The sequence below is a fragment of the Coenobita brevimanus genome, chromosome 2, assembly GCF_032717465.1.
Source record: "Coenobita brevimanus isolate Jiangsu-jjx chromosome 2, ASM3271746v2, whole genome shotgun sequence".
Classification (NCBI taxonomy): domain Eukaryota; kingdom Metazoa; phylum Arthropoda; class Malacostraca; order Decapoda; family Coenobitidae; genus Coenobita; species Coenobita brevimanus.
Window position 1 is genome coordinate 44,046,497 of NC_136955.1, and position 26,730 is coordinate 44,073,226.

The 26,730-nt window shown below is 42.2% G+C and overlaps 1 protein-coding gene across 1 annotated transcript in view; it reads right to left on the reverse strand.

Moving 5' to 3' along the window:
• Window positions 1-26,730, reverse strand: part of GABA-B-R2 (gamma-aminobutyric acid type B receptor subunit 2) — a 506,646-nt gene that overhangs the window by 85,568 nt on the left and 394,348 nt on the right. Inside the window, exons 5-7 of the mRNA XM_080266192.1 lie at window positions 25,238-25,460; window positions 19,166-19,350; window positions 4,116-4,291 (exon numbers count right to left, since the gene is read on the reverse strand). Of these exons, the coding sequence (XP_080122318.1) occupies window positions 4,116-4,291; window positions 19,166-19,350; window positions 25,238-25,460 (584 nt within the window). The remainder of the gene's footprint in view (window positions 1-4,115; window positions 4,292-19,165; window positions 19,351-25,237; window positions 25,461-26,730) is intronic.

The window sequence follows — 26,730 nt, forward strand, 5'->3', positions numbered from 1 at the left end:
CAGATCAGCTAGTTTGCCTTCCTTTGTACCTCTTTATCACAAACAACAAAGAAACACAGTATTCCACATCCCATTAAGCAATTTCTTGAGGAAGCAATAAAGTGGCCTAATTTTCAGAGCAGTCTTATTCTATATTTCCTCTGTGGTACTTGTGTGTTTATGGTTTTTCCTCTCATTGGGCCCTACTTACCTAATTTAGAAGAGTTAGAGGAGAATAAAAGTGATGATATCTAATTGTTGTTTCTGCTCCTACAACATTAAGCTCAACTGGATGTGAACACGGAAGGTGGGTGTCAACTTAATGGACCACAGGAAACCAGCTGCATCAACCTCTTGCTCACAGAGATTTTTGTTGAGGTTATGGGGAAAGACTGTATATTCGGCGATAGCGTAGTGCTCTGTCAATGTGTGTGGGATGGAAAACTGCCTGCCCGTCTGGGATAGTGAACTGTTTGCTGGTTGTACTTTGTGTTCGCACTGCAACAGATGTTGGACTGTGTATGTGTGTGTGTGTGTGTGTGTGTGTGTGTGTGTGTGTGTGTGTGTGAGAGAGAGAGAGAGAGAGAGAGAGAGAGAGAATTACTGATGCTACAATTTTGATGTAACTGAAAAGAGCGATCAGAAAATGGAGTTGGTAAAAACTGTAACAACCCCAGCAGTGTGAGAAAAACAATTCGAAACAATAAAACCATTTACCGTAGAAACAGCAGGAACGTAACCAAACAGACGCCATTGTAGTGAGGGGTAATTTCGGTCACAATAACACTCAGGGATAGTAGTATAAGGTGTGTGCTGTGTGTTAGAAATCTAGTAAAGCATCATGGCCCAGCTGCCGTTGTTTGATATTCGTTAACACATTTAGATACCAAAGAAAGCCTCATCATGCTTAGATTTTATACTGGGCCTCTTACATTTGTTTTCTTGTTTGTGTTGTGTTAATGGTTTACTGGCTGTACTAAATCTGTATATCTATCTATATACCTAAGCTGCTTTCGCCAAAAAAATGGGGGTAGCCGAAGCAGGACGACACACTCCCAATTTACTCACACACACACACACACACACACACACACACACACACACACACACACACACACACACACACACACACACACACACACACACACACACACACACACACACACACACACACACACACACACACACACACACACACACACACACACACACTTCACACTCGTCCTAAATCCCTGTCCTAAATACCCAGATTTTAAACGGGTATACTTTCCAACAGAAGCCCTTATTTCTGTTTAATCGTCAGTTTCATCCAGTAAAAGTTAAGTCCCCCATCATTTTAGTCCTGTATAGATCCTCGCCATCTTCCTTGGACCTACGTGGTTTAATGGCGTAAATGTTTGTCTTATTACTGCCCGAGGATTTACTTTGTTTTGGTGTGGTTACAGTCAACAACCATTAATTACTTCAGTATAAATGCATAAGTTTTTTTTCCTTCTTATCTACAGATTATTTTGGTCTGGTAAAACCTCCAGTGCAATGACCTTTCTTTAAAAAATTTCAAACGGCTTTATTTACCGAGGGATGGAGCTGTTGTAAACTTTTATTATTACTATTATCAACATTATTTTATTGTTACTATTATCATTATTATTATTATTATTTTTATTGTTACTTAGGAGTATATCTATCTCCTACCGATTAAACTATTTCTTCCAAGGTAAATACAATCGTCTGAAGGTAACAGTAATAAACTGAAAATGACACTGGACTGCGGTAATTTTAGAGGGGCCTCAGTAGTTCATTTCCACCACTCTGTCATTTTAAGGTTCAACTCTCAGCCCCTGGCCCACCATTCCCTCCATCCCAGTGTTGCTGTTGTTGTTGCTGCTGTTGATTAACCCTGATCTGTCTGTCCAGGAGCCCTTATCGATTACAAGCAATTGGTTCTGTGAGGCCATCCTACAGGTACAGTACAGTATACACCTCGCGTACAGAACTGGCTTCCTCTTTGTGGTATACAGTGTCCTGCCAGGATTGTACCAGGGACCTTCCTAGGGTTAGATGCAGGGAACTATGGTGAGGCTCGTCTCTTGGGTAGCCGTCCTAGCCTCTTTGTTCCACCCTGGGTACACAATACCACCACGTGTAGGCTCCTCGTCACAGCCTTCATTTGCAGTGTATCAGTGATTTGGAGACGTATTTGCCCCGTCCCATTTGGGGTCCTGGCGGTGTATTCATATAACATCCTAACCAGTTCACAAGGTAAACTGGTCCCCATGACATAGTAATACACATCGATTTGTTTTTCATGTTTTGTAATTTTTATAATCACTCTGATTTTGTTGTGAAGTGTTTGGTGTTGTTATGAGTGGATATATACGCACATACAAACAATATATTACACAGCTTCAGATTAGGAAGGTTTATAAATACGGCGCCTGGACTCCTATCTTGATATTGTTGTGGTGGTAGAATACGTAGGTCCCATTACTAAATCACTGTAAGGTTCAATTTCCAGTCCCAAACCCCTATCTCCCTGCACCACAATGTAGGTTTGGTACTGCATCACGCCTTCCCTCCCTCACCTGAAATCCTGGACGGTGATTTTGGTGCTGTTATGGTGGCAGGATATGCTAAGTTCCAAAGTTCAGTCACTTTAAGTTTCAGCTCTAAGTCCCAATTCCTCATCTCCCTTCATCCCGGTACAAGTGTGATTTTGGGACACGCTAGCCCTTTTCTCACCTAAAGTCCAGGAGGGTGGCGCTGTTGTAGTGACTGAATACGTCATGGCCTACCCTATGAAACACACTCAGTCTTTTGCTATTTTCTTTCCTTTGTATCTGTTGTTATTTTCTTTATGCAATTTTACACTCCCCTGAAAGCCTGAACGTGATGCTGGTGCTGCAATGTTGGTTCAAGAAGTTGATTTCAAGCCTTCAGTGATTCTAAAGTTCAATACTCAGCCTCTAGCCTCCATCCTCATCCCTCCCTCTACACGTGTGATTAGGGAACGTGTTTGCTCTGCCTCGCCTGGAAGTTATGGAGGGTAATTTGGTGTTGCCACGTTGGGTGCAAAATTTAGTTCCAACATTCAGTTATTCTAAGGTTCCATTCTCAGTCCCTCACCCCAAGTCTCCTCATATCCCAGTGAAGGTATGATAGAGGGACGTGCTTGCCCTACCTCACCTGAAGTTTTGGACGGTGATAGTGTTGCGGTGATGGCTGAATACGTTTAGCTCCAGGCAGTTAATTCTATGGTTCAATTCCTACCCACTAACCCCCCTTCCCCATCGACCCCAGTGCAAGTGTGATTTAAGAATGAGTCCCGGGCAATGATATCGGTGTTCATATGGTGGTTCAATATGCTTAGTTGCACCATTCAGTTAAGGTTCAACTCTCAGCTTCCAACCCCTCACTCCCTTCATCCCACTGCAAGTGTGAATAGGGATATGCATGCCCTGCCTCACCTGAAGTTCCGGAAGGTATTGGCATTATTATGACAATTTGATATGCTTTGTTCCTTCACTCAGTCATTTCAAGATTCATTTCTCATCCCCTGACGATCCCATCGGCTTACTTAACAGTGATGGTGTGATATGGAGACGTCCTTGAACTGCCTCACCTCAGGTCCTGGACGCTGATGATGTTGTGGCGGGTGAATAAGTTTAGCTCCACCACTATAATCCTTTCACCTTAACTTGCCCCAAATTTTCGTCCATTTGCAGCTTATTTCACGTACCTCAGCGTCAGAATTAGACAAGGATATGGCTTTACGTCCTTTCCGTAGCACTTCTTCCTGGCCAGTTATAACTCAACATCCAAGATGGAGAGATGGCAAGTTTAGACCAAGTTAGAGTAAAACCAATAGAGTTCCACCATTAGTTCAACTGCTAGTTCCTTCACCCGTTCCACTCCTAGCTCTAAGACTCAATTCTCAATCTCTAATCCCTCTCTCCCTTCATCCCAGTACAATTGTGATTTGGGGATGTGTTTTAATATAGTCCCACCATTAATCCCACCATTAGTCCCATCACTCGTTCCATTCCTAGTTCCAGCACTCAATTCTTAGTCTTTAATCCCTCTCTCCCTTCATTTCAGTACAAGTGTGATATGGGGATGTGTTTGCTCCGCCTCACCTGAAGTCCTGGACGGTGATGTTGGTGTTGTTGTGGTGGTTGATGCGGTGTAGCTTGTGTCCCACTGCCTGGATCGCTAGCGCCATGGCCCACACCCCGTCGTAGGTGTACCCGTGGAAGCGAGAGTATTCGGAGCGACGGAGGCTGTTGTAGTCTGCCTCGTACTCGGAGATGTTCTGTGGAAGGGTAATGGAGGCGTCAGTACACACACACACACACACACACACACACACACAAAACAGAGAGAGAGAGAGAGAGAGAGAGAGCGAGAAGGGGAGAGTATTACGCATTACTACTAACAACCAGACAACCCTCCCTTGTTTTCGTAATTTTGTCGTCCTTATGGCCATTATATTAGCATAATTTTAGATTATTTTATTCAGCGTAGGGAACACCCATGTGAATGATAAATTTAGCTGATTTTTCATGTTATATAGAGGCATAGGGACGCCCATCATCCATGCACGCGATGTAGCGCTGCCTTCAGATGACTCTACACTAAATGACAAGCCAAGTGGTTTTCTGTAATCCAGGAAATGATTTACTACCCTGAATGTTAACCATATAACAAAATGAACCCTGGTGGTCTAGTGAGTTAAGGCCCCTCAGCCAAATGGAGCCTGTAAGGGCTTTCACTTGATGGGTGGTTGGGGTTTGTTCCATACATAATGCCGCTCAGGGACGAGTAAGGTTGGTCACCCTTGTTTTAAATGCCAGGACTGAGTTGCCTAGCCCAGGGCCACTACGAATGTGATGGAGCTAAAAAGGAATGAATGAATGATGATGATGATGATGATGATGATGGGGAGGAGGAGGAGGAGGAAGAGGAGGAGAAGGATTTATGATTTAAAGTATGCTAAGTAAGGCAATACTTCAATATATTTTGTATTCCTCAGTATGTACTTAAAGACAAATATCCAGACTACATCAGGGGGACAATGGATCCACTATCATAACTACAACATACATCAGGGCCAGATCCAGCACTTGAGATAGGAGGGAGGGGGACTGCTGGTGAAATAATGATAAGCTGGAATTCATGGCGACTCGTTAGATACTTCAAAAATTACATTACCAAATCCCTCTTTCCACTTAAATGTTTATGTGGTGCCTACAGAAAGAGAGAGAGAGAGAGAGAGAGAGAGAGAATTACTGCATATGACTTGGTAAATAACATTGTCTTTTTACTGTAAATAATCGCTGGTCTACCGGCACCAGGGGGAACGCACGCCCCCCACTCTCCCCCCGAAAAAATCTATCACTTATGCCCTACTTTTTTGGTGACTCTACAGAATGGCTAATAAAGTTCTGTAAAATCGGCGATCTTGTTAGCGGTGGACGAGTACCAACTGCCAAGATCTCCCGGCAACTCCGTCTCATTGGAATTAATAACGGTAATTGCCTCCTGTCCTCCCCTAAGTTGCCCCCATGTGAACTCTCCCGGAACTAATCAGCGGTAATTGTAGCCCTTCGTTTAATTAAGGTCAATTTGCTCATCACCAACACTAATTTAGGAGGACTGGCTGGGAATGTATAATCCTAAAGTATGAAAACTTGGTTGTTAGGGAGGGACGCCCATAAAAATATTGCAGGGTAGTGGTCAAAAAATATCACCTTAAAATATAGACCAGTTCTTGATCATTTTGTATAAGTAAATGTGAACTATGAAGAAACACAGTCCTTCAGATAAATATTCATACTGTTCCTTGCCATACTAATAAAACCTCCTTGGAAAGATTTCACATTTTTTAATAGAATATCCTCTGGGAAGTAGGTGAAAGAAAACACGAGCAAAACAGAGGTGACATTCCCAGCTAGTTTCACTTATGTTTGTTCAGGCGTACTTCTTCCATGTTTTTTCCCACCTCATTCCCATACTTGTCAAAATATCTCTACACAATTTCCTCTGTCAGTCTAAATTTCCCACTAACACATGAGTTGGATTGCTTTACAAATGTTATAAGGGAAATCACTGTCTGCTCAGGCGAAGATGAACTGTGTACGAAAACAGCGATATCAACGGTAGTATGTGAATCCTTGGCTCAGGCTTTAAATGCTAAGGACAAGAAAAGGTTTATTTGTATTTGTCCAGTTCTGACTACAGGTTTAACATCGCGTTCGCTGAAGTATAGCTGTCATCCTACGTGCCACACACCTTTAAATATTACCACCTCGACATTAAGGTCCACCGTTCATATCGGATACATGCTAAGGCTGTCTCATTCAAGGGTGGTACATCGATATGAACGGAAGTGTTATTATGGCATTTCGGTGGGACGTGTGGAAGCTCATTCAATTATTAAACTGTTCACTGCTCCAGCCAGGGATCGAACTCGTTTCATTTGAGACAACAAACGACCTTTCTAACCAATCAGCCAGCACCATGAGATGAAGTGCCTAAGTTCTATGTGTGGAGGGAGATGGCCTGACAGTGAGAAATGACGCTGTAAGAGAGAGATGTGGAAGCAGACGTGGTACACTGAAAGAGGCAGACTGTGTTGATTTGGTATGAATATAGAGAGACTGTGGGATGAAAGATTGATTTAAAGAGTGTACACATCAGTAGTGAAGGGAGGTAGAGGAAGAGGATTGCCTGGGAGGATGCAGAAAGTTAACGTAAAAGAGATTTGAACTGTTGGGCTTTGAGCGTCCAAGAGAGTGCGAGGGGAGTGTGGAATACAGCTGACTGAATCATGGTGGTTTATGGAGAGATGACTTGTTGTCGGTGATCTACAGCATACAATTATGTGAAGTGACTAGGGTAATTCATAAATCAGCGGGGCCTGCTTATGGTTGCTTGAAATTGCCTTGCAGACGCCATTTAATACGACACCTGGGAGATTGAATGTGAGTGGACGAGGCTGAGTTATCTTATTGTTGGGCGCTAAACTGCTGGAGTGTGTACATGTGTGTGTGTGTGTGTGTGTGTGTGTGTGTGTGTGTGTGTGTGTGTGTGTGTGTGTGTGTGTGTGTGTGTGTGTGTGTGTGTGTGTGTGTGTGTGTGTGTGTGTGTGTGTGTGTGTGTGTGTGTGTGTGTGTCGAACTACTGTAAAGACAATCACATTCAGTAAACAAAACCTCTTAGTCTCAGTATTAGATTACTTACAAATGTTTGGCAGGTAACAGATAAGCCATCGTAGTGAAAGGTCACCTCTCTCTCTCTCTCTCTCTCTCTCTCTCTCTCTCTGTTTATGGTCTCCTCGCAGGCATTGTTACCTCCATCAATCTTCAGCAGAGTCGTCAAAGTTTTCCTGCCTTAAGATTACAAGAGAAAAAATGAGGAAACGACATCTGCGGCTTTCTAATTACAGGTATTATAAGAGTCCATTCGTCCTTTGCCTTGTGATACTGTTTGGTCCATCACAGCGTAATTACAGGGCTGGGGTGAAGATTGAATGGTCGGCTCGGTTCACTGTTTGCTATTGGTGACTGTTTCTCCTATACTGCTGTTCATGTGTCTATTCAGTCCATTAACTGTTGTGGGAATCACGGTTGCGAAGATGATGATGGTGATGATGATGATGATGATGATGATGATGGTGATGATGATGATGATGATGATGATGATGGTTTTTATTATTTTTATTAAGCCTTTATGAACGATACGATACAATTACTAGTATTACTTCCTGTTATTACCACCACTACTACTACTAGCCTACTACTATTACTACCACTATTACACGTAGTAGTAGTAGTAGTAGTAATTGTTGTTGTTGTTGGTGGTGGTGGTGAAGTGTTAGTAGTTTGATGAAAACGATAAGGAAAAGGAAGAGGAGGAGGAAGAGGACGACAAAAAACACGATACTGAAAGGTAGCAAAAAACTTAAGTAATTTCAATAAAGACTATACACAGAAATGTCTTTGAGATACTGTGTCTCTCCCTATACAGAATACCCTCTCTCTCTCTCTCTCTCTCTCTCTCTCTCTCTCTCTCTCTCTCTCTCTCTCTCTCTCTCTCTCTCTCTCTCTCTCTCTCTCTTAATTGAGCTTGTTCCTCACGTCCCTCCATAACTCCCTACCAATTATTACAGTAATCTCTCCCTCCTTCCCCCCTCCTCCTCCCTCTCCTCCTCCTCCTCTTCCTCCTCCTCCTCCTCTCCTCTTTATATCCTTCCCTTCGTCTCCTCCGTGTCACCTTCATTCCTATTTTTAGCTTCTCTTATTTACCCTCCTATCTTCATTTGTTTATTACTCCTATTTCCTTCGTTATATTTTCTTTACCTAACATCAAGGACGTGTTAATGCCATGATTTTTCAGATGAGAGAGAGAGAGAGAGAGAGAGATTCGGTACCTATTTTAGTGATATAAACTCCACCACCACCATCATCATCACCACACCCACCACACCACAGCCACCACCATCACCACACCACCACCACCACCACCATCATCACTACACTACCACCACCACCACCATCATCACCACCACCACACCACAACCTCCATCATCACCACGCCACCACCATCACCACCACACCACTTTCTCCATCATTGCCACACCACCACCACAACCACCACCATCACCACCACCACCATCAAACCAAACCACCACCACCACCATCACCTCACCACCACCACCACACCACCATCACCACCACCACCACCATCACCATCACCTCACCACCACCACCATCACCACACCACCACCACCACAAACAACAAACATCTAAAAATCTTGTCCATGGGAACATAGTTAATCCTCTATTAAGCTGGAAGAGGCTTTAGTAGTCAAAGGTTTAAAAAATGTGACTCTCTCTCTCTCTCTCTCTCTCTCTCTCTCTCTCTCTCTCTCTCTCTCTCTCTGGACCTGGGTATTATACTGCACGTGACAACTGAGGATTTATGAAAGGAAAATCCAATCAGTCAGAAATATCTCTTTTACTGTCCAGGAATTGTTAATATTACCAACTACAGATGACTTTCAACAGAGGATATTCTCGACAGACAAATAATTTATAGGTGAATCTTTTTTAGACTCACTTCGTTATTTTATTTGGCAACACAGTACCCTCCTCAGCCGCGAATATTAAAATTGTTATTACGCTAATGATAATACATAAGAAGCACACCATCATCATCATCATCATCATCATCATCATCGTCATCATCATCATCATCATCATCATCATTCCGCCTCTTTTTCCCAATTGCAGCTGAAATGAGGTCGGGTCCAGAAAAATGGGGAAAGAAAATGATATGGGAGTGAGAGAAATAATCACTGCATGTCCAGTGAAATGGGCCACACACCCATCCATTCACCATTCAAGCCCCTGGAATCCTGGCTCCAACTCATAGGAATTCTCTTCGACACTTACAAGGTCTGCTCGAGAAGTATCCCACCATTCATTTTTCCCCCGTAAGCTAGTAGGAACAAGGTGATGCGACTCAGTGAAGTGTGACCGTGAATAGTTGCGTGCTTTCTCGAATATGTTCAGCTCTTCCCCCTAGCCCAGTCGCAGCCGAGCAGCGTGGGTTTGAGGAGGTGTTCAGCTTGTTCGTCCTACTTTCATCTGTTTATCAATCTTTCCATCCTTTCACCTACTGATAACCCTCTCTTCCTTCATCCATCCATCCATCCATCCACCCATTTATCAGTCCATTTATCCTGTTTTCTATCCCTCCCTCCATCCATCTTCTTATCTACCCATCCCTCCTTCCATCCAATCCTCCTTCCATTCATCTCTTCTTCCATCCACCCAACAGTGTGTGTGTGTGTGTGTGTGTGTGTGTGTGTGTGTGTGTGTGTGTGTGTGTGTGTGTGTGTGTGTGTGTGTGTGTGTGTGTGTGTGTGTGTGTGTGTGTGTGTGTGTGTGTGTGTGTGTGTGTGTGTGTGCGTGCGTGCGCGAGCGCGCGTGGGGGGGAGGTTGTGTAAATGATCAATATGGTTGTGAGAGGCGGAGGACTGGCAGCTCCACCATGACAATGCTCCAGCCCACTTATCCCATCTCATCCTAGAATTTTTGGCCAAACACACGATTACACAGGTCTGGCAGGCTCACTACTCTCCTGACATGGCTCCCTGTGACTTTTTGCTGTTTCCTACTCTGAAGATACTGCTGAAGGCTTCGAGATTTGAGGACACAGAGATAAACACAAATGCGACAAAGATCTTGTTGGTGATCCTAAAACCTGACTTTCCACAATGTTCCCAGCAGAGGAAGGACCGCTGGGCTAAGTGTGTTGAGTCCCATGGGTTGTACTTTGAAGGGGATTAACGTATGAACTCAATAAGCTTGCTCTTTTTATTTTTTTCACCAGCTAAAGGTCGGATACTTTTCAATCAGACTTCGGAGCTTCATACTTGCCGAGCAGAGTCTGTACGATGATTGGCAGGTTAAAACGGGGATACCAAACCCTTGTCAATCGTTCCTCCATACGAAATTTACTCAGCTTGATCGATCCCTTGTTAGTTCCTTTGCCTCATCAGCCTCCATACCTCTCATTCTCACACACTCATCCTGTTTCATACGCACCTACTTCTTGGCCTACCACGCCTCCTCCCACCTTCAAACTCACTCACATACTCGTACACCCTTTTCACCCTCCTATTTATTCCCATTCTCTCCATATGACCATACCATCTGAGTACACCTCTATACTGCACACCTGTATAATATTACCTCCAGTGCTGACCAAAAAGAAAACAGATTTTAAAGGGCTAAGGTGATAATTGACTAACTGGCTGATTATTCCCTGCCAGTCTAATAAGCGGCCTCTTATTTTTTTTTATTTTCCTTTGCTGTTTGTGATTCCGGTTCACCCCGCGAGAGGAAGAGACAGGATGGATGGAAGGGAGAGAGTGGATGAGAGATGACGGCTGGGGAAAAGATTTATGAGCAGTTTACTTTCTTTTTACCCCTGTATTAATATCGTCTTGATAATTTAGTCATCAGTGATCATGCAGACTGAAAATTCGCTCCATACGTTCGAAAAATAATAAGTATACAAGAATTACGAACCACGCCCTGGCTCACAAACAAACATGATCACGTCCCTACCGCAACTTTGATTTTGAATTGCAGGAAAACCAAGAGCTACGGGAAGTTTCTACAATTTCCTTTGCTTGTCGTTCCTGGGAAATAGAGGACAGTTACGACATGGAGCTGATTGTGTGTGTGTGTTTGTCCTGTATGAGACAGACCCACATGCACTGGCTGGTAATTCCTGGACCCGTAAGCTCATCACATAAGAAAACTCACTAGCAACTTTTCCTTAACGATATTGCTGGTTAATATCCTTCTGTACGTTATCTATGAAAAGTATGGCGTTATTAGAATTATTTATACAGCATAGACGAAGGCAGTAGATTCAAAAATCACTTATGGCGATGGGAATACGGGCCATGTTCTCAAAAGTGCTGACTAAAACCAAACGCATGTATTGAGATGAGAAGAAACCGCTCAAGGTGACAGAATTATAAATCGTCATTAACTCCACCAGGATGTACTTTGAAATATAAACTACATAACTATCTATCTATCTATTGCCAGACGCCTTAATTACGTAAGGGGTAGCCACAAACAATTCGCCTCCATGTTGCCCTGTCCCCCGCCATTTCATTACGCTGCTCACGGCTTACACCCCCCTCTCTCATATACCTCTCCTCTCCATTCCTTCATCTCATCCTTTGCCTCCCCCTCCCTCTCCCCCGTCTACCTCACTCACATACACTCTCCTCGTCAGTCTCTCACTCTTCATCCTCTCCACATGGCCAAACTGCATAACACCAAACAAACACGACTGCAATCATCGAAGGAGAGGAAGCTCGGGGTTAAGAGGTGAGATGGGATGAAGTGGGGGTTAAGAAGGATAATTAGGCCAGGCTTATTAGGCTGCCATGGGAGGGTCACGAATGATTGGCTTATTAGGGGAAGCCAATAACAGCGACAGCCTGTGGAAGGCACTAATGAGGAGAAATTGCCGCTGCGTTATTTATCTGGTTAGGTTTTGGCTCATGCAAAAGGTATTAGATTTCAGTTTCTACCTAAATGGATGTCAATATTCTCTTGTTTGTTTTATTATTATTGTTGTTTACCTATGTTGATTAAAAAATTATCAGACGTCAAGTAAATGAAACTATTTAGGTTTAATATGCAACGTAAAATCCTGTCGTAGGTTAGGTAGAGATTATGAATCAAAATGCTATTTCCATTACCATCATTAATAACATAACCAGGATTCTTATATTACACTCATTATTACTGGAGAGAGAGAGAGAGAGAGAGAGAGAGAGAGAGAGAGAAACACGCGACAACCCAGCTCGCTAATCATTCACCTTTCGGAACATCCAGGCTTCACTCCACTGGGAAAATCATCACCAGTTAATAGGTTGGTTAAAATATGCAAATGCAAATAGGGTCATTAATGTTGATAACTATTATGGGTTTAGGATTAAAGAAGGGGGGCCACTGTGACCACACCACCTCCCTTCCTGCATCACCAGTAACGTGCGTCCCATAAATACAGACTGATTCGGCTGACAAGACTAGTTTCGAAGCATGATATTGAAGCATGGTGGGATAAGACAACTGCAGAATAAATAATGTAGGGTGGTAGACAGGACATTACACCACACTAATTATTATGATTCTGTGTACATACCTGCTGCACATACATGCTCCAACACCAAGCTCATATCTTACAAGTTAGATATGTACTGATTACAAGCAAGCAAGCGAAGGGAGCGATGTTTACTCTCAGTTAAGTTTGGAAATGAGAGGCCCAGACCAACCAGACCCGACTCGACCGTCACACAGGCAGAAGCTAGTAACTTTACTGCTATGTGGAGTTGAACTGAAATTCTTCCTGCATGTGATACATTCATTCAATAAATTCTGCAAACTTAAACTCACCCACAAAGACGTCGGAACCCCTTGGAATCTCGAGTTTTCCAAGAGAGTGTTCGTCTCTAATCGGTGAACACCTCAATTACGAAATCAGGTTTAAAAAGATTTTCCGTCGTATTACCGTTTTTTTTTCTTTTTTTTTTTTTTTTTGGGGGGGGCATCAGCTATAGCAATAATATATCGGAGATTCCGCCTACAATTTTACATTAATGTTCCAGCTATGTTTTGATGGTGAAGTCACCAAGGTAAAATACTCCATTTCTGGCTTTAATCATCTCATCAATAAACAAGTCTTTATCGTTTCAGTTTCGTAGAGACGGCAGGTTTGCAGTGAAGACTAGAATTTAGCATTGCGTGTGTGATGAATGCTACGGCGCCTCGCTTTACACCAGCACTCGCGTACCGTTGGAACCTGTGTTGCTCAAACAAACTCTGAGCTACATTGAGAACTTCGGTTTTCTTCGCTTCATGATATGTGCCCCACAATACCCAATGGGCGAATCTGATTTATTCAATAGCCGAAAATTTTCCAGGTTAAAAGCCCTGTTTCTTACTTTCATCCTGCAAATGATGTATCAGAGGAAAATTGTGATAACATGGCGCTCGCTTACTCGTCACGCGCTCACAAAGTGCTCTTTACTGGTATATACAAAGGAACAACTATCATCCCCGTTCCGTCGGAAAATTATTTACATCTCACGAATTAAAATGACAACTCTTCCGTGATTCACATGGTTCGGTGTTTCCGCTATGTATTCATCGACCTTTTAGGAGATGCATTATGTCTCTGTCGGTACAGCATAATCAAGCTGCTAAGTTCTCATATACTTAATACTGGATTTTTAGGCAAGGGAAATAACCAATTTATATATATATATATATATATATATATATATATATATTTATATATATATATATATATATATATATATATATATATATATATTTATATATATATATGAGCCGCATTGTTTGTTTGTTTATCCTTCAATCACTCCTAAACCAAGGGCCAGAAACCCCTTGACTCATATATATTCTGAAGAGGTGACCCAAGGATGGTTTTAGGGGGGCCAAAACTCAGATCTGGGTCATCTGAGGTCACCGATAGTGTCCTCCTTTTTTGGCCCAGCAGCCCAATTTTTGGCATGGAGACTCACATGACCCAGTTCGGACACAGGCTATGTGAAGTTGACCTCCGAGGTCATTTGAGGTCACCAGTAACATTACACAAGTGTGTACAAATACTGTGCGTTAGTCTGCGAAAGCTGAAATAGAAAGTTCCTGGACCTCTTATAATCCCTCTTCAAAAGCATAACAGGTACATGCTCTTTCAGGAGAGGAAGAAAGACTGAACTTGAACTACTAGAACAAACAGGATTAGTGTGCTTTTTTTTTTTTTTTTGGCCCGGGCAACGCCGGATACCCCTGCTAGCCTCGGTATATATATATATATATATATATATATATATATATATATATATATATATATATATATATATATATATATGTATGCACACTAATGCCTTTTATTAGAATAACGACAGCATGTACACAAACAGGAGACATGTACTAAAATTGTATATTATAAACTAAAATCAAATTTTAATTAAAATGCATTTCTCTATTTTCATAGATCCTCAGTTAAAAATAGTGTCTCCTTAATTAAAGCAAAGCGGCAACCCAATAATCTAAAAAGAATTTTAACAAGGGCTAGGTTTAATAATTTATCTAGTTTCAAAGTGAAGAAATGTGAAGACAAAAAATGTAAACTCTGCATGGAAATAATTGAAGGCAGTCAATTCACTTTTCCCAGTGTCAACTACACATTCCAAATTAACGAAAACATGGGATGCTCGACACAATACTGCATTTACGTAATTCGCTGCGGTGGATGCAGAGAGATTTATATAGGCGAGACCTCAAATCTCAGGCTTCGTACTAACCTACATAGGGATCATATTAATCACGGTAAAGGTTTATATGTTAATACCCACATAGCTAAATGTGCAAAAAAATGTTCTCCAAACTTCAATATTATGCCCTTCTATAAAGTAAAAAAGGATGATCCAATATTAAGAAAATCAAAGGAAAAATATTTCATAAGCAAATTTAAACCATTACTGAACAGAGATCTATGAGACACTGACCCAATTAAAGCTTCAAAAAACAAACCTTTTTCCGAATTACGAAAAGGGGGCAACTGAAGCTTCACACAACTCGAAATGAAACTAACAACAGTGGACAATTCATACCAAATATCAGTGGCTATCAATCACTCGCAGGAAGCACACCTCTTCCTGGGCCACTATTTTTAACTGAGGATCTATGAAAATAGAGAAATGCATTTTAATTAAAATTTGATTTTAGTTTATAATATACAATTTTAGTACATGTCTCCTGTTTGTGTACATGCTGTCGTTATTCTAATAAAAGGCATTAGTGTGCATACATATTTATATATATATTTCCCCACAAGAAGATTTTCATACTATATATATATATATATATATATATATATATATATATATATATATATATATATATATATCGCTTCATTTTCTATGAAATGGCTGAAGTATACAGTTGAATCTGTGCTAAGGTAATGTACAGTATTAACAACAAATTGACTTCTTATCATGGCAGTGTATGGTTTCCAGCTATTATAAGATTCATAATTAGAAATTACATGTAACCAGTAAGTGTTCAGGGATTTTATATTAGTAAACAAGCCAATCACCAACTATTAACACACACCGCAACTCAGCCAGGAGACAGGGCGTGTGTGCTGGGCATTCCCCAGGCCCTGTCTTCCCCCTTACTTTTACTCAAGACAACCACCAGCAACCGAGCTACAGCAAGGCCCGGTCTCCTCGAATTGAGGAGAGAATCATCAACAACAACCAACTATTAATAATAATAATAGAATCATCGTATTTGTTGCCAACGACGTATAATAATTAGAATCATGGTGTTTCAAAGCGACCACAGATACAGTGCTCATATTAAGGAACAACAATGTCAACATGAAGGAATTTCAATTGGTTACGGTCATTCGTACAGAAAAATAATGTCAGTCCTGTGACCATAAATTATACTGTATATGATTATTTTTCTCCTAAGTGCTATATGTTGTAGGAAAGTTAAATGGAAAAATTACCACAGAGAAGGTAAGGAATACATGTGAAGGCCTGGATCAAACATATTGAATGTGATAGACCGTGGATAATGCTTGTCGAAGGACAGAAAGGTGTTTATGGAATTAAAGGATATTGAAAAGGCACGACCAAGCGACCAGGGAAGCCAATAGTAACCATGGATTATTTTGTCCCCCTTTGTACAGTCTGGGTGAAAATCCGATGAGTGCCTAAGAGTATTGATGATGGTACCGACGCCTGTGTAAGGGTTGGCGGGTGTCTGAGTGAGAGGTTTAGAGAGAGAGAGAGAGAGAAGGGGGGTGTAAAAACTCGAGTTATGGAGAGAGGGATGAGGATGATGAATGGTGATGGAAGAAGCATTTCAGTGATGAGTGGTACTTGCTAAAAGTAAACAAAAGCTTGGCAGATTAACGCACAGTGCTATTGTTAAGAAGCGCTGTACCTTGAAAGATAATGTAGATAAGAATATTATAGCTGACAGAGAAAGTGAGTCCTAATGTGATGAGAAAGAGAATGGAGATGAAGGAGTTTAAGTATCTGGGTGCAATGACAGAAACAGAGATAAATGTGCGAAGGAAGTAGAACATAAATTAAGATAAGAAAGGAAACTTACTGTTGCTCTAAAGATAATGACACGAAACAGAGGTCTAGTGCAGCTTGCGAGAGGGTTGCGTGAAGGAATTTAGAGCTTACGTTAACATTTGGGTGTGAGGCTTGGTGTAGCATAGGAGCAATGGAAATGGAGTTATTGGAGATTGTGTGTCAAGTGCAGAAAATGTACTGGATAAGGAATAATGCGATTCAGGAAAGATGTGTGAAGTATATCTGCGACACTAAACCTGAAGAGAGTGTCCCTAGATGTCATGGTCTTATGGAAGGAATATGTGTAAAATGGGTGGTGAAGTGTGAATATGAGCGAGATTGAAAGGAGGAGAGGACGTGGTAGGCCAAAAGGATGGATAAGTATGGTGAATAGGTGTGTAAGAAAAGAGTTATGAAGGTTGGTGAGACAGGGGATCGAGCTTCCAGGAAGAATTTTATACAGATGGCTGTGTGGCAAGGGTTTGGCTTCTCTGTTTTTACCTGGTGATGTGACAGTCAGATTCACCTTAGCTGACAGGTAATGTGAAGCACTTAAGCTTAGATGAATATATAGTAGCTAAGAGGTGGAACTAGGATTCCGGTGATCTTGATGGTGAGTGAATGAGTGTGTGCCCCATTTAACAGTGTATACTGAAAAGGGCATAATCTAACGTGCAGAGAATTAAAGCGGTAATGAGTCAAGGTAGAAGAGAAAGCAACTTCATTCGCCGACTTCCCTGTCTCAGCGGTCGTATCTATAATTTCCGATAATTCTAAAGTCGGTTCAGGACAAGCTTATCACACACCTTTTGCCACTCGCACGTACAGTTCAATTCTTTTCAGATGAAGGTAAACATCTAGTGAGGAGGATAGACATAGTTATCAATAACCTTTTTTTTTAAGTTTGATAGCTTAATCTTACTCTGTCCTTTTTACCACTGATGATTAAATACAAGTTAAGGGAATTTCTCAAAGTGAAGAGATTACTTGTAACATCTGAGGCTATATTTGTATTTGACGTTTATTTCTCAGCCATTCAGTCACATCCCGAGTTTCTATAAGTTTAAGCGTTTCAGTTTACTCTTTGACTGGCTGGTCTTTCAGTGCATGGTGTTTACAAATGATCTACATATGTATTGCCGTACTAATGCTAACAGGCCGGAGACAGAGTACACAGCCCTAAGTTACAATTCCACGGCCATGACTTTTATACACAATTCAGTATCCAGGGCGTTATTTTTTTATATAGGAAGCTTACTATAAATAAAATAAAATGAGCTTTGATTTTAGCATGAATCACCAGTGCAGAAAATATAAAGAATGGATGTTTTGTCCTTGCCTCCATGTCTGTTTGTCCACCAGATTACAAATAATAATAATAATACTAATAATAATAATAATAATGGATGCCAGACGTGATTTGTCGAAGCTATGTTAGAGTTTCAGGGGGATTTTGCTGCCAACCCAAGAGCACTTCTTTGAGACTAGCATCGCATACTAGTGATAATCTGCTGTTACAACTCTGCATTCAGGATGTAGAGGTGTCAGTTTTAGGCAAGATAGGAGTGGTGTTCAACTGTTCACACACTACTGTATATGGGAGGAAAAGGGCTCTAGCAAAAAATAAGAATAAAATAAAATAACAAAAAAAAGAGGGGGACCACAACCTTTGCCAGCAATTATCAGAGAGAGAGAGAGAGAGAGAGAGGTGAGTCTACGAGGACACTGTAACCGACGGCGCAAAGGGGCAGCGGCTCTAACCCAGGACCCACATACATGTATATGGGTCCTGGCTCTAACCCACCTGAGTCTTATTTGCGTACGACCCAACAAGTAAGAGTAAAAAGAGAATAACAAGCTGGTAGAAATTAACCACTTGCGAGTTTTGGCCTACAAGGACGCTGAAAATAATAATAATAATGAAGTATTGTGTAAAAATAGCTTTGCCTTGGTGTCTATTATGTGCTTAATAATGTTGTGCTTCGATCTAGCCGAAAGGAAGGAAGACAGTAACCAATATCTCAAATATGTTTAAAGATGGACAGTCTTCGATAAAGCACTTTCCTTATCTTCAGCTAAGTCAAAGAAAAGCGGTGACTGGCGAGTACTTGACATTATACAAAGCTCTCTTCATACGATGTTTTTCTGTTCTGAACCTGGTTTGTGCAAATACTATGGAAATAATCGCTGACTATATTTTCAGCTTTCTTATAGCCCAAAACCCACAAGCAGCCAGTCGTAAGGGCCAAGGTCAACTCTGGAACTGTCTCCCTCCGTTTTCCCTACTTCCTATGATCTCCAGTCTTTCAAACGCAGTGTGTCCAGGCATCTCGAAATGAATGGATCTTGAATGTGCCTCTCTTTTGTATTGTTTTTGTTTTTATTTTCTTGGAAGGAACGTTTTGCGAGCCCAGCCTTTGGTTCCTTCTTCCTCGCATTAAAAAATGTGTAAAATGGTCTAACCTTGCCCGAGACGGTCCTGGTGAGTGAGGTAGCCAGGGGAAGGAGGTCGGTCATGATGCATCCCTCCAGTGCCGCCATGATGTCCTCCACGGCACACCCTCCCCCTCCGGATTCCTCAGGCTCGTCCTCGAACTCCACCTCCTCCTCGGAGCCTGGCAAGTCCCACCACTCGTCACGGTACATCCCTGACACAAGGAGTAGAAGAATCAGAGTAAATGTTACATATATATAAAAGGTGACCGGGGAGCTAATGTCCGTTCTGCGTACCATTTTCTTGCACTTTTTCACCTCCAGGAAACTCTCTAGGTCTGTTTCTTAGTGTCAGGTTAGGTTAGTGTGTTAGTGAGATTAGTCTGTTACGTTGTAGGATAGAGTTGATAGGCTAAGTTAGGTGTGAGTTTAAAGATAGGGAGAAATAGAAGAAAGATCCTGAGAGAATCAAACTTGGGGCGTAGTGCAAAAATGGTGTACAGTATGGAAATCTGCAACTCATTAGGAAAGACCATAACTTTCGATGATGATAAACGAAAAGACTCCAAGCAAAGGACTTTATAATCAAGGGCCAAAATATCAACTCTTATATATTAGTTACTGTTGCCCTTATGGGAGAAAATGGTCTTCCTCATAATTACAGTCATAAGGATATCAGTAACTATAGTTCCATGACTGGTGATTGGGAACATATTAGATGGCATTTTTTATTTAGGATTCTTTCATCTATTATTTCCCAAAGTTACGACCTTTCCTTCCATCATTTCCCAAAGTTATGACCTTTCCTCTTTCCTCCCATCATTTCCCAAAGTTTATGACCTTTCCTGCCGTCATTTCCAAAAGTTACAACCTGTCCTTTCATTATTTCCCGGAGTTACAACCTTTCCTTCCATCATTTCACAAAGTTATGACCCTCCCTTTCATTATTTCCCAGAGTTATGACCTTTCCCCCCATCATTTCCAAAAGTTACAACCTTTCCTCCTGGGACACCTTGTATACAGGGTGTCCAGGGACTTGGCTTACTAACTTCATGAGCTTATTCTTTTGCTGAGTCTGAGTCATGTGATTTCAGCATGGATCCAGTTCTCAAGCATTATACAGATAGGTAGATAGATAGACAGACAGATATAGATCGAATCATACAAATGTCTGTCATAATTAACCCCTTCACTTCAAACGGGATCACTTTCTATGATTTAAAAAAAAAAAAAAAACTATCTGGCCACATCAAGAGTAAAACACAAAGCACGTTTTTTTCAGTTCAGTTTGGGGGACGCAGTGGCTCAGTCGGTAGATAGGTGGCCTGCAGTCCTACCGGATCCAGGTTCAAATCTCTGCTGAGACAGCCCTAGCATGTTTCCAATATGGACGGTGGGTGTTAGCTCCGAAATGGTGACATGTAGAGGTGTGCGGTATGTAATAGGCCTACTAGGCTTTGGAAACAAGCTCTGAAGCCTATACCTAAAGTCGGACGCAACTGAAAAAAAAAAAAAAATAGATTTCATGGTTATGGGGCTGGAAAGACTGTTACCCATGTGTGAAATTGGTCTTCAAATATCCTCCATAGTCTTCAGTAACTGTAGCTCTATAATAGCTGAGAATTGGGCCTATGTTGATATCATTTCTTACTTAAAACTGACCAAAAAGTAACTCCCTGAAGTTTGATAGGTATTTCTTGGGTTACTCTGAATGGTTCCAATGTAACACACTCTTCCACTCCGTCAGGTGCTTTCTCGTTTGTTTAGGAGACGGCCCAGTGAATGTTATTGTCAGACCTGCAGCGTTTTCCATTTCCATCTCCCTCAGGAAACGTCTTTAGTGTCGAACCTATATATTTTGTTTTTCATCTCCCTTTGCCTCACCAGCGCCCACACCAGCAGACTGAGCCGTCCCGCAACAAGTAAAACACCAACATGGAAGTCTCTAGTGCAGCGCTGGTAACGGATTAGTATGCAATGGCAGGATATGTCTCGGCCAAGGAATTTTACCTTCATTAGTTAGTCTCAAAGATTTCGTAACATCACTTCTTTCGCGATTTATATTGGACATTATACTTCATTTTCCTCTTACATGCTATAGGTGTAAATTATGTCGATATTATACTGATATACAACACATGCAAGAGAATATTGCTGTGTAATATGCAAAATAAATCGCAAAGAATGATATAATACGAAATCTCATGATTCACCGAAATGAACGGATCTTGAATTTGGTTCTCTGTTATCTTGTTTTTGTTTCTTCTTGGAGGGAACAATTTGCGGGTTCCTGGCCTTTGGTTCCTTCTTCCTTACATAAAGAATAAACTTAGAATACGAATCTGTTTCCTTCAGTCAATGATAACGTGTTAAAGAAGGGTATTTGTGGTAGGTGGGGACGTTGACCATCCATTCACTCGATGTAGTGCTGCTTTGGGTGTCTGTCCTTTCCTCACTTCCTTCCTTCCTTCCTCTTCTGTTTTGCTTTCCTTCATTCTTTCCTCTTTCTTCTGCCTATGGATGACTTTACACTCCCGCTTATGTCTTTCATTCCTTCATTCATTCCTCTTCCTTCTGCACTAATTGACAAGCCAAATGGTTTCCTGTACACCAGAAAACCATTTACTACGTTGGGTGGTAACCATATAACCAAATTATGGCGCCTGGTGGTTTAGTGGGTAATTAAGGCGCTCCAATCGGATTGAGCCGGTGAAGGTTTATATCCAAGGGATGGTTGGGGTTTATTGCTCACGTAATGCCACTCAGGTGTAAGTGAGGCTGGTCACTCTTATCTTAAATGTCAGGATCAACTTGCCTGGCCCCGGGCTCCTACGCTCCTCATGGCGCAACATAGGATTGGATGATGGATGGATGGATGGATGAACATTTTGTATTTAATGCCAGAGAGGGTCGCCTTCATGTGGTGGCACCGGTATAGCTGACCTGCCCAACTGACGGGTTGTACAGACGTCCTTCAACTACGTCCCCATCCCCCGAAAGGAGGATGGTGAACAACAGGAGAAGGACATTTTCAGCCTGCTGTCCACCGGGTTCACATTTCACGTGAACTTAGGGCTACAACAACAATAATAATAACAATTACAAGAACAGCAATAATAATAATAATAATAGTAATAACAACAACAACAAGTTCCATTCACTCGTCATAATTCTAGTGCTGCTTCAAGTGAGATAAAAGGACATCAGGCTGAAGGAAAATTGCTAACATATCCAACAGACTTTGCAATATTAAACTATTTTTCCACTGGTTATAATGACTCTGCTAGCAAGATGACCCTCCTCTCTCTCTCTCTCTCTCTCTCTCTCTCTCTCTCTGCCATGATATTCGGCAAGTGAGAACAATTGCTTAGGGGAGGACACACTATCATATTAATTTGGGTGGAGAGGAACCGACACTCTGTTTACATTTAATTGAGCACTATGCACTCTAACACCACATACCCGTCGAGCATTTTACATATAAACAACTATAAAAGACGATTGCCCAAGAAAGACCAGGGAATGAGTAGAGGCAGGTCGTGACGTGAGGCCCTGGGATATAGGAGCTTGGCCACATTATAGGTAGCTAATTCTCTAAATCATTCAGTTATTGCCTGAATTATGATTTTGCCCTCTTCCTTTCTTTTCCTTTTCCTTTCCTTTTTTTATAGTTTTTTTTTTTTTATTTAAACCAGTATGAAGCTCTTGAAAGGTTTACAGTTACAAGACAAGCGTTAACCAAAACAGAAGAAGTGTTATGATTACGGTATATATATATTTTGTAATAGCAATTCACACGTTACTCCCTTGTCTGTTTAGAGATCCAAGCCTAGGCCGTTGTAATCTAGTACGGTTTATGATACACGTTTGGGATATTGTACTGGTGCTGATACATGATCGAGAACCTTTCAGTCACCTTTTGTCAGTGGAGCCATTGCACGTGGTGATGAAAAAGATAGTGGCGTGGAGGCACTGAACCGGGATGAGTTGATAAGTTGCTCCACTGGAGGGCGAGATGGCAGGGGGAACCTACCGTAACGTGATATAAAAGCTTATGGTCGCCACTTGTCTGAGAAGCCCATGGACGTGGTAATAGAAATAATAAAAGCGAACGTTGAGAGGAGGCACTGGGTCTGGATAAGAGAATAAACGGTGCCAGTGAACCGCGAGAGGGTAGGGGGAATGGCACTTCTACAGATGGCACTCCATAATCGTTAAAGCTTACAGTTTCCTTCCGGCAATGGAACCCATGAACGTGGTAGTAAAAGTGAGTGTGGAGAGGAGGCACTAAGCTGGGATAAGTGATACTACTGAAGGAAGGGAGAGAAGGTAAAGGGAAATGGTACTGACTCCGTAATGTAGTACTCGAGAAATATTTAACTCAGTTTTTCTGTTAATTAAATACCCTCTCTCTCTCTCTCTCTCTCTCTCTCTCTCTCTCTCTCTCTCTCTCTCTCTCTCTCTCTCTCTCTCTCTCTCTCTCTCTCTCTCTCTCTCATTCGCAACATTAACCAGACCATCAAGTGAGCAGGGGTAGGACTGAGGCTCAGCCCTAAATCCTCTTAAGCTCACTTGTCCCCTCCACCAGCAGGGAGCTCTCTCATCCCTGCTCCTGGCTCTTCCTTACTCACTGGCCACATCATAACCTGTACACCAGCAGTAGTAGTAGTAGTAGTAGTAGTGTACGCTTATGTTCCTCAACTGTAGTATATCATGATCCTCTCGGGGATAGGAAAGGAGTTGAGGGACAGTTGTATAAGCAGTCAACTGAGCCCTCCTGCTGTATCTGTCGTCCTTAACCTGTACCGCCACTACATGTTTCATACTGTATAAACAAATATGGGTTACTTAATGCAGTTTAGACACGCATGGACCAATTTCATCTCTTATTCTTGCACTGCCTCCCTATGCTCTTTAACTGCTTCATCCATCTTACAGTCACCCTTTCTACGTATTGCTTTCCAACACAGATGCATAAAAACTTTCCTCACACACACACACACACACACACACACACACACACACACACACACACACACACACACACACACACACACACACACACACACACACACACACACACACACACACACACACACACACACACACACACACACACACACACACACACACACACACACACACACACACACACACACACACACACACACACACACACACACACACACACACACACACACACACACACACACACACACACACACACACACACACACACACACACACACACACACACACACACACACACACACACACACACACACACACACACACACACACACACACACACACACACACACACACACACACACACACACACACACACACACACACACACACACACACACACACACACACACACACACACACACACACACACACACACACACACACACACACACACACACACACACACACACACACAATGTTTGCATGGTTTGGACACTATATAAACGTGATTGCCATGTTAAGCTGGCCGCAGACTGTCAGTGTTTGGCAGGCACAATCAATTACTCTTAACACTACAAACAGGACCGGCTGGGAACTGACACATCAAGGTATCCAGCACTGGGAAACACTAATGACCCACAGGATGCTAATCTCTATCCATTTTTCCGTCAAAGGATAATGTTTGTATGCTTATCCATTCTTTAATTTACTTGAGGTGCTGGAGAGGGACGATTTGACGTTGCAGAGCCGATATGACCTGCCAGTGGAGCCGCCCTATGATACAAGTCCCTCAGTCCCCCTTCCTTAACCCCCAGGTGGATGATGATGATGATGGATTGTGAAAGAAAGACAACTTCAGCCTGCAGTCCACAGGGTTCACGTTCAGATGAGCCTGAAGCTTCTATTACTATTATTTCTACGACTCCTACTATTACTACTACAACTACTACTACTACTGCTACTACTACTACTACTACTTCTACTACTACTATTTCTACTACTACTACTACTACTACTACTACTACTGCTACTACTACTACTACTATTGATTCGCTTGCGATAAACAACCAACAATATTTTACACAACCTAAGCATACCAAACACAAAACACGTCATCCCCACTCAGCTTACCAGTTATAATCCACTGGTAGTTCTTGCCATACATCTTTTTCCTGTAGGCCTCGCAGAATATCCTCCTGGCCCAGTGCTCGTCGAAGTAGCCCAGGATGATCCGCACGTCCTTCTGGTGGAGCCGCTTCAGCTGGTCCAACTCCTTCAGGTCGTCGGCGATGTTCTCTGTGTGGACGATCTCGAAGTTGCTGATCTCCAGAAGGGATAAGAGGTGATTGTGCGCCTGGGGGAAGAGAAAGAGGCTTGGTGTGAGTACAGGACTGGGGGAGATTATTTTTTTAGTGTGTCCAACCCTTTAACAGTTCGTTCCATGAGACCCGGCAGTCGTACATACCACACACCTCCACATGCCACAATGCCTCTCTCCTTGAAGGGGCTTGTTCTCCCCTAACTAAGTACAGCTATCTTGCAGTATCATGAAAAATATAACACAATATTCTCTGAAAATTGTGTGAATGTGTATTTAGCCAGTCATACCCATACTACTGCAGCAGGCAATTGTGCGCCTGTGGGAAGAAAAAGCGCTGGTGTGATTAGAATAATGGGGTATAGGATAAGCTTTGGGGCCCAGTATACTCGGCAAGTGATTTTTGGACCCGTTGGAGGAAACAGAGTTAGGGTGTTAGCAGAGTACTGGGGAGAAGATAAGGCTCTGTGATTAGTATACTGTCGTAGGAGCATCATGGGAGGGTGTCTGTGGAAGGTGGTGGGACTGTGAGGTGAAAGATATTAGAGTGTTGAAGAGTGGGTGGGTAATTTGGGCAAGAATAAGAGCCGTGTGTGTGTGTGTGTGTGTGTGTGTGTGTGTGTGTGTGTGTGTGTGTGTGTGTGTGTGTGTGTGTGTGAAATTAGCTTGTCTGGGGTGGGATAACAAAGATAGAAGTAGGTGAGGGCGTTTGCTGAATAAAAGTGGAGAGGAAAGGTGTGGGTGCGTTTGTGTGTGAGGGAAGAAGCATAGGGATCAAGTGCGCGTGTTGGTGTGTCGGGGATGTGCGTAGGAACGAATGAAAGCACGAGTGTGTATGGAAAGTGGATTAAGTTTGGATGGATGAAAGGACTTTGTGTTTGATTGGAAGTGTGATGAGACTGAGTATGATTGTGCGCATGTAAGAGGAGCCTGGTGATAAGCGAGAAGCAGGCGATGAACGGGACTGAGCGTGAAGAGAATGAGCATGTAAATGAATACGGAAGAAGGGAGTGGATCTGGGTACGAGGAACTGAATCTCTCAGCAAACTTCATTAAAGAAAGTTAATCTCGCTGTTTCACTCTCGTTTGTGTGATCAAGAGTTCCCTAATTCGAGACAAACTTTGGCGACGCTTTACAGACACATACCCAAAATATCTATAATTAAAACTCAAAACACAGCCTTCCAAAAAAACGCCAAATACTATGATCCCCGTAATCATTCGCGAGGGTCAAAGCGCGGTCTTGTAAACGGTTTTGATTGCACTTCAAGGCACTAGAAACATAGGTTCTGGAGAAAATCCTACC